The sequence below is a fragment of the Microtus ochrogaster genome, chromosome 19 (assembly GCF_000317375.1).
Source record: "Microtus ochrogaster isolate Prairie Vole_2 chromosome 19, MicOch1.0, whole genome shotgun sequence".
NCBI classification, from domain to species: Eukaryota; Metazoa; Chordata; class Mammalia; order Rodentia; family Cricetidae; genus Microtus; species Microtus ochrogaster.
Window position 1 is genome coordinate 861,699 of NC_022021.1, and position 9,604 is coordinate 871,302.

At 47.8% G+C, this 9,604-nt stretch overlaps 1 protein-coding gene across 1 annotated transcript in view; it reads left to right on the forward strand.

The window, feature by feature from the left end:
* Map1b (microtubule associated protein 1B) overlaps nt 1-9,604 on the forward strand; it is a 96,759-nt gene that overhangs the window by 62,259 nt on the left and 24,896 nt on the right. The window contains exons 3-4 of the mRNA XM_005356427.2: nt 6,880-6,962; nt 9,265-9,405. Coding sequence (XP_005356484.1) covers nt 6,880-6,962; nt 9,265-9,405 — 224 coding nt within the window. The remainder of the gene's footprint in view (nt 1-6,879; nt 6,963-9,264; nt 9,406-9,604) is intronic.

Here is a 9,604-nt window from a genome sequence, read left to right on the forward strand (position 1 = left end):
AAAAAATAAAAAAAATAAAATAAAATCCAAAAAAAAAAAAATATGCCCCGAATTTGTGTACAGTGGGTTTTTATTTGTTTAAATTTTAATTCTCTTGAAAAGCAAATGGTCAGAATTTGAAGAGCAATATGGTTCTCAAGACTATACCTCAGAGCTGAAACATCAGAAACAAAAAATTCATTTTCAACAACCAAAAAAAAAAAAAAGTCATTTCTGGGACTATCAGAGGGGAGGGTGGGAGAGAACTTGGCTGACCATTCAGCAGAAACAACTCAGTAGGAAGATTGATCAAGGCATCCAGCAGGCCTTGGACAACTGTCAACTGGCCCACGCTGTGTGTTAACCTCTTACAAAGGGAAATCTTGGCATTACACTTGGGCAACCTTTATTTCGGGCAAATGAATTAGGAGAATGAAGGAACGGAATACTGTCACATCCCTGACCTTGGCCAGGAGTGAGATGTTGGGCAAGTCGTTAGACCCCAGGCTTGTGGTCCATGAAGAGGAGAGAATATTTGCACTTAGGATGTCTTAGGGATCTTAGGAGACTTACACACACACACACACACACACACACACACACACACAGCCAAGACCAAATGCTTAGCTCTCCTACATCACTCTCCATGTTTAAGGTTTGATTGCTGTGTTCTTGGGATAGACTTTCAGCCCCTTTGACCCAGGTAGAAGGTTCTCTTAGTCAACCATGACTATGACGTCAGCCTGTCGATTGGATTATGCTTGTACTGCTCGTTACCTGTGGTCCCCATTCCCTCTGAGATACCAGGCTAGAAAAGGTTTTTTTGCCATGCCTAAGGCTGAACGGGAGAATTAGAAGAGATGGACAAGCTGATTTGATGTGAAAGGGCCTTGGAGAAATCAGACTCTCTTTGGGGTAAGAGGTTTTGTCTCCCCAGAGGGAAGCTGCATCATTTCCTGGTAACAGTTGGCTTTCTGTTTTCTGTGCTGGAGCCTTTGGTCTTTGGGGATCCTGCCAATCAGGAGATACCAAGTCCCCCAGCACCTTTGTTTTCCCAAGTTCCTCAGAAGTAATAATAAAGATTTCTTGTCTGCCCTGCCTTGTGGTCACGTGTCTCTAGGCTGAGGCGATTTCTTCCTGTAGGGAACAAGGTGGCATTGCTTGTTCCCAGGATGTCCCACTGTCTCCTCTAGATACGTCTTCCCGTCTCTAACCGTGAGTGCAAGGGAATGGGATCTGCTAATTGTGGCCTCTCAGAAGTCCACTGTTACTGGGTAACCCCCATGTTCACCCACTCTGTCTTGTTTTCCTGTTCAGAAACACGGGTGGGGCAGAGGTCCTCAGGGGCCCACCTTGGACCCTTTACAACTTTCTGTGTGGCTTCCTCGCTTGCCAGCACCACCTCTTCCCTGTGAGGGATGTTTAGGGACAGTTCCTGCTCAGCCAGGGCTTGCTCTCCAGCCAGAGTTAATTCCTGCCATACCAACTCCGTGTCTCTTTAAACTGACCACACATTTGCCCTGCATATTATGTGGGTTCCTCGAGTAAGGAGGCCTGGTTATGGTTTTAAATCAAAAGCGGTTAGTAAAAGCTGCCTAGAGACCTGTAGGCAATTACCGACCACAGGTCTGTCATTACCATGCCTGTGAAGTACGCCTCTTGTTTCTTGCCTTTATCTATTTAACTAAACTTGACTGGCATAGTATTTTTAGGGCCAGGGTTTGAGGCGAGAGGCTTCCTCTCCACAGCCCTACTGTGGTAGATAGGTGGGGTGAAAGGCTGGAAGCGCTCTCTCCGCACCTCCCTCCCTGCGTTAACACCCATGGGTAGTCAAGGTCCTTGAGTGATTAGACCTTACCTTACGTTTAACTAAACACTCTCAGGCCTTTAGCTCACATATTTCCCAGTGTAACCCTAGGATGTTTTTTACAATGGGGGTCTATCTAGTGTGGTTCACAAGGCTAGGTGCCTTTCCCAAAAAGAGGCACTCTAGGTTTTAGAGAGAGGTAATTGGCAAAGGTGTGACAATGGGGGGAACTGGCAGAGGAAGGGAAGGAAAAGGCAAAAGGGCTTTTTCCTTGCTGGAGATCCCTGACTGCCATCTTGACTGCCGGTGATTCAGGACCCTCTTCATCTTCTCCCTGTCATACAATTTAATAAATTGAAGTTGTTCAAATAAAGTTCTGGCTTATAATCATTGAAAGGGAATTCAGGATGGGTCTTGTGCTCATAAGAACAACTTAGACGCTTTTAGCAGTTCTGTGTCCAGCAGGAGACGTTGATGCTCTGGCCTAGACTGAGGATGCTGTGGGGTTGCTCTGTCTCCATCAAGGATGCTACAGTCTCCCAGTTATTATATTGTGGGCTCTGTGTGTGGGAGAGAAGACCTATCCCTGTATAAAAGATGGTTCTAGGTTTCTTTCTCTTTCTTTCTTTCTTTCTTTCTTTCTTTCTTTCTTTCTTTTTCTTTCTTCCTCCCTCCCTCTCTCCCTCTCTCCCTCCCTCCCCCTCCCTCTTTCTCCCCTCTCTCTCTTTCTTTCTTTTTTTCTTGAGACAGGGTCTTGGGCAGTCCCAAGTGGCTTTGAATCCAACAGGTAGTCAAGAAGGATCTTGGATTTCTGGTCCTCTAGCCTCCTTCTCTGAAGTGATGGGATTACAGTCATGCACCATCATGATCCAGTTTATGCAGTGCTGAAGATCAAACCTAGGTCTTTAGTGTATGCTAGACAAACGTTCCATCAGCTGAGCTACATCCCAGCCCAGGCTCTGTGTGGTTGTCCTCAGTGATGAATCTGCCTGAATTTTGCCATAGTCGGCCTCTGAAACCCAGGAGAGAGCCTCTACTTTGCATGTTACACTTGTGCTGCGAGGAAAATCTTAAACTCCCTGAAGAGATCCCTAAGTATCGTAGATGCACAGAATTGTCAATTTTAGCTTAAGAGATTAAAAAAAAAATCGCCTAGATGTAGTGAAACAAAGCACCCAGAACAGCCCAACTTTAAAAGACATATAGATCCAATTAATCGATCAGATTTTCAAAATGGAAAAAAAAAAAAACAGCAATAACTGGAAAGTGTGGCTGGTTTGAATTTCAAATACAGCTCTAGGAGACCACAGACACAAAAGCCCCATTGTCTGAAGGGCCCCGCTGCTGCAAGGGGTCCTCATCCTCTTTCGAAGCCAAAGGGAAGCAGATCCTTTGTCACACAGTGACCTTCCCTGCTGCCCCCACCTCACCAGTTCGAGCCTCAGGGCTATGTGGGATTTTGGGGAGGGAAGACTTCAAAGACACGTATGGAAACTGAGTGATACAACTCCATCACTTCATGCCTAGCCGCCACAATGCTGAGGAGGGTTAGCTATTCATGGGGGTGCCCCTTGGTTTCTTTATGAGGTGTCTATGGGGAAGACAGACAAGAGGGTGAGGAGAGAGGCTGGGAACTTCTGTTCTGAAGCAACTGAATGGGACCTTTACAGGCAAGGGTGGTGGCTTCTCCCTCAGAATGCCTGGCCCTCTTCCCAGTGTGAGACATTCCCCAAATATGCGGCTTTGTGAGCGTCTCAGCTGCCAGGGCAGACAGCCGCCTGCTGCCAGAGAGCGGGCACCCACGGGATGCTGGGTGTGGGGGCCTGACAGGTTCCTCAGCCAGGGCCCTGGCCTTGCCAAATGCTGGAGAGGCCTGGCTTCTGCGTAAGAGTCTTGATAAATCTGGACAACATTCCAGCCGAGACAAGAGTTGGAAGCTTCTCCAGCTGCCTTTATATCCCTTTCTGCATTCGGATCAACTCTATAAAGAGGCGTCTTGGTGCACCAGCGTTGTCAGTTTGTCCTTCGAGTACTTGCAAAGATGGGGAGACGATGATTAGCTGAGTTCCTGCACAGACTGCTCTGAAAATGACTGGAAAAGTGGAGGTGGCCATCGACTGTTTCTTGGCATTTGTTTTGTTTGTAAGCGAGGAAGTCAAGGAGGAAGGAGAAAGTTCTTCCTGGTGGATGGTAAGAAGTTCCCGGCAGGGAGCGGGTGGAGACCTCTCTCGGGAGAGCTGGACTATGTGGGCAGGAGTGTGGCTGTGTCGCCTGCTGTCTCTTTGGAAGGGTACAGTCAGCGGCATTGTGAACAGCACAGACAGGGGGCTCCATTAGGGGGCTCTGGGGAAGGGGTTGATTCTGCAAACCTTGCTTTTGTTTGTTGCTGTGTCTTCCTACAGACACAGTTAATACCTAGACTTGTGCTGTCTGGTGCTCTGGGTACTCACACCAAAGATGTGATGAAGAAAGAGCCTTTTATATCCTGGTTTTAAGTGTCAGCTTCATGTTGCCTCGAGTTCATGTCTTCAAAGACCCTGAAGTCTTTGTTCCAAGGAGGCCACAGAGGGAAGGACTTAGAGAACATTGATCAAGGATGGATTTGTGTGATTTTTTTTAACTTTATCATCTTTATTTGAACTGTCTTTGCTTTAGCTTTAAGGGCACATGGTTGTCAAAAAGGGAAAACAACCAAAAAGCTAAAAAAGCAATTTTTAAATTACAAAGTCTAGCATTCATACTAAAGGAACTTCGTTTTTCATGGTTTAGCGTCTTTTTTCATGAGCCTCAGGTCTTTGCTCGCCCAAGCTGTTAACGCTGTTCTTATTTGGAGTTCCTTCACCACCAGTCCTTCGGAGTCGGACATCGCATGCTTCCCCTCAATCTTCCTTTGCTGTGTCTAGCTGCTCTGCCCCACCTGGCTGCTGAGTAGTCTCTGATGACGTCTTGCTTCTTTGCGCACATCTCTGATTTTATTCTGTTGATCTTTCTCTGAGCTCTTCTTCAGCACTTGATGATGTCCCTTTTGTCAAATCCCCGTCCTATACTTGGCATCACAGGGTGTGGTAATCCAGTCAGGATCTCAAGTCAGGCAAACTGGGGCTAAATCCTGGCTCCACCAGCTGCTTGTTGTGGAGTTTTGAGCTACTCCTCTTGGTCTTCAGCACTAGTGGGTGATGGTCCAGGTGCCACGTGGGAGAGCTCTTGAGGGGATTTGATGGAATTGTGCATGTCTCAGAACTGTGCTTGGCAGCATTGTTGTTTAGTGTGGACTGCTCCTCTGCCCGGTTAGATATCCGCTGGTAAATATTACTGATAGGAAAAGCAAGAATGACCAATAATGTTGACATGATAAGAATGTCGCTGTGCAGATGCTTCCGTTTTCTCTGATCCTTGATGATACGAGGGGAGAACTCTAGCCAAGCCGTGCATGGGACTGGCTCCTTTCTAACTGCTTGACTGAGGTAGTGTCCAAACCATGCCCCTCACCCATGTTCTCTCCGGGGACTTGTCTGCCACGTTCATTTCTCATCTTGGGGTAAGATATGTATAAAGAAAACTTTGCCATTTAACTTTTTCTTTTTAATGTATAACTCAGGAGTGACCATCACACCCACAATGTCATGTAAACCATCACTTCCATTTCAAAATGTTTTCATTACCCCAAACATGAAACAATACCCATTAAGCAATAGCTCCCTAATTTTACCTCCTTTAGTCTCTGGTATCTACTAATCTCCCCTTAGAGTTTGAATTTACCTACTCTGGACATTTGATGGAAATGAAATCATGTTTTATTTGCTTGTTGTGTCCAGCTCTTTGCATTGTAGTGTATGCTCTAGGCTCATCCTTGTAACATTATCAGAGCTTCATTTTCCCTATGCTTGGCTAGTGTGAGAAGACCCCATTTCATCCAGCCACCTATGGACAGACGCTCAGGTTGCTTTTACCTTCTGGCTACTAAAATAAAGCTGTAATTAACATTAGCATGAAAGTATTTGTTCAAGTTTCTGCTTTCAAATTGCAACAAATGGAACAGCTAGGCCACTCGTGATTCTATGGACAGACCCTAGGTCTAGTTTTCGTTTTCCTTTTGTGTTTTTCTCTGTTGGTTTCTCCCTCGGATTTTCCTCTTTTCCCCCTATCTTCCAAGCTTCATTGTGCTTCTAAACAACAGACATGTTTCCCCTCCCAACCACGTGGCTTCCTCCTGCATTTCTGAGGGACCGCCCTCTCTGTCCCTTGTTTGCTGGTAGAGCATGCATCAGCGAGGCTGGCCACATCCCCTCAAGTCTTTCATCTCCCTGTCAAGGCAGGGTAGTATTTGGAGAAAGCCATAGGTCTCTGCTGACTTAAGGCGGAGGCTGGCCAGCCTCGGGATGGTCCTATAAGGAGTAGGAGATCAAAGGCCCGGCAGAGTGCTTCCTCAAACAGGCTCCCTCATCCCAAACCACACCTTGCTTTTTTGTTCTCCATCCAGTTTGTCTTGGCGGGCAATTCGGCCACCCTGGCCTGCGGGAGGGCTGGTTCTCCACTTCTCATTTGCCCACAGTTTCTACACTTTTCTCCAAGCAAGCGAATTAATCAGTGAATACCCCAACAGCCCGTGAGCCTGCCTCAGATGGCCATTCTGGCTGCTGGGCTCATTGTGAGCCGGCTTTCTGGCCGTCATTCATTTCACAATGAGGCTCCTGATTAATCTCCACACAGTTCTCACCAGAAGAAAGGCCGTTAGGGAGAAACATCCCCAATTACCATGAGAAAGGAAATGTCAAGAGCCCCGTTGAGTTTTCCTGGCATCCCTCCCTGGTCTCTGATGAAAACCCCTGCCATTGGGTCAGGAGGCTGCCTAGCATGCACCATGAAAGACGCAGTGTGAGAGCCTGGGGGCCCAGGCTACACCAATATAGCCCCGAGTTCAGCCTGTAGAGTGTACGTGTATACCCTCTTGCTCGGCCGCACCCACTGGGTTTCCCAGTTTCCAGGGCCACATCTGAGCTGAAAATTCCTCTGCTGTCCCAGAAGCAGGCGAACAGCTTCCGTCTGGAAAAGCTAACGGGCTCTTCTTTGTGTGTGTGTGTTTGTGCCTTCAGGACAAAAGATTCTCCATCACCGCAGCGACGTCTTAGAAACAGTCGTCCTGATCAACCCTTCGGATGAAGCGGTCAGCACCGAGGTGAGCATTCAGTTCTGTGAGGTCTTCGTTAGAACCTCACAGGATGGAGGCTTGACTGACCGGGGTCTGGGTAGGTGGCTAGACAGGAATGCAAGTGGGGGAGTCCTAGGTTCTAGGATACCCAGAGTCTGGCTCTCTGCGTCTAGTATCACCTCAGAAAGCTTCTTACAGTCAGGACACACTGGGTAGTGCCGGCTGGAAGCTTGTTGGTGGATGGGCGTAGTACAATTGGGGACATGCATTGGGTATGTTGTTGCCAGAATGGGAGGGAGCAGGAATGTCGCAGGATGAATGAGCAGGATGGAACTCGGAAGACTAGTATCCTAGGAGCTCCCCTGTTCAGAGCTCTCCAGGCCGGCCCTCAGCCACAGTGGGAAGGCAGGCCAGCACAAGCATCAGAAACATGGTCTCTAGCCCAGGCCAAATCGTCTGGCTTCATCAGCCAAGGTCTGCCGCTTACAAGCTGGCAGCCTCTGTCAAGTTATCTTGCTGCCTCGGCTCATGCCTCTGTGCAGAGGAGATCATAAAAGCCCCTGCATTAAATGTCCCTCCTTATGTTTTGAAGTGCTTGGGGCTCAGGCAGAGCGGCACACGGTGGCTAAGATGTACATGGTAGGCCATCTGTATCATTAGCATCACGTGAAATGATTGTAGAGCGAGTAACTGGAGAGTTTCAGGGCCCATCATGACATAAGGATTTCATCCCTCAGGCCAAGAATTGCTAGAGTGCTTTTCCCATCTCCTTGGAGATGGAGTTGCTTCTTGGACATTAAAGTAGCCAAAGGTCCTGGCAGGATCATTGCTGTGGTGTCTTTTGCCCACGCTTTAGCAACTCTGACTGTACGGTTTTTCAAAGTGGGGTATGACTCATAAGCCATAGAATCCATCTGCTGAAAGTATGTAATTTTGTGATTTTTTTTTTTTAAAAAAAGAACATTTACAAACTTGAACAGATACGATCACAATCTAACTCCAAAACATGTCTGTCACTCCCTAAAATGTCCATAACACACTCTCGGTCACTCCACTGCCCCTTGGCTTCTGCACACCCCTAGTTTTTTCTCTCATTTCAGACATTTCATATTTCATTGGCATCACACAAACGTGGCCTTTTATGGTCAGCTTAGCTTACTTAGCTTAATTGCTTCAAGATTCAGTGTTGTGGTAGCATCCGTCAGCTCTGCACCCCTTTTGATGGTTGTATAGTACCCTCTTGAGTACATATACCACATCTGATCTTTCGTGTCTTAGCTGCTGGCACATAGGTGGCTTCCACTTTGGGGCCATCACAATCAGCCTGATTTGACCTACTTCTGCCTGCAAAAGCTCTGACAATCCATTAAGGCATGAAATTGTGTTAAGCATTGGGATGGCAATTTCTGTCACAAAAAAAAAAAAGAGCTGGAGGATTATTATATGTCCAGGCAGACTACTTAGAATAACCCTGAGAAAAGGAAAAATAAAAGAAAAAAGAAAGCTGGGGGGAGGCGAAATCCAGGCTGGTCTGTGGATCAGATGAAGCTGAGAAACATTTAGATATGCTTGTTTTTCCAGGAGTGGCCTGTAGGGGTCTTGGGCCGGGGTCGTGGTCTGTTTAGTTTTGAATTCCCGCCAGTGCAGAACATGATGTGGGCCACAAATTATGTGCTAAATATTCACAGACTGGGTTCAGAACCTTGGTACCGGAGGACCGTTGGCTCCCTGCCACCCATAGCTCCCTGAGAGTTCTTTCGCACAGACTCTTTTCAATTCAGTCCCCCAGCTTGCCATCCCCCGGGTCGCCTTTTCTTTGTGTTCCAATGCCAGGCACCTTGCTGCTACTTCTGGAGTCTGCATTTGGCATGGCGTGCTTGCACTGTGGCTTGAATTCCGGGTAGAGATGGATGACTTTGAGGCCCTGCTTGGAAACATGTCTTTTTTGAGGAGAGCTGGGGGGCCTGGAGTGACATATCCTGGCCTCGGAGGTTGCAGGCGCCTAGCAGACACTTTGTAACAGCTGTGGAACAAATGCGGGCCAGCCGTGGAGACTGCTTTGAAAAGAGGAGGAAACTCGGGGGAGAAAGTCAACACCCACTTCTGTGGGCTCACTATTAACCACGATGATTAATTTTATGAAGAACTCCTACAGCCAAGGCTCTGTCCAACACTACCTGCTCCCACTCTCTGCTGAAAAAATTAGACCCTTGGAATGAGCGTGTTCGACTGGCAATAAGTTTCAGGCATGGTCCTGGTGCTGGGACACAGGGACTGGCGTTCACTCTCTGCACCCTCACTTACGCTCTGCGCCTGCGCTGTGTTTCAGGTGCGCTTGATGATCACTGACGCAGCCCGCCATAAACTGCTGGTACTCACGGGACAGTGCTTTGAGAACACTGGAGAGCTCATTCTGCAGTCAGGCTCTTTCTCCTTCCAGAACTTCATAGAGATTTTCACCGATCAAGAGGTGAGTTCCGCACAGCGTGTCCAGATGTGTGTGGAAAGGCAGGAGGGGCCTCTTTTGAAATAAGCAAAACTATGATCCAAAATGACTTGGGCCTGGTCTAGATCACAGCTCCAATTGGCGGATGGTTGGAACCACTGCCAGTGTGCTGGAGACAGGTGGGCAGTGGGAACCATTGCCGGGGTGCTGGAGACATAGGTGG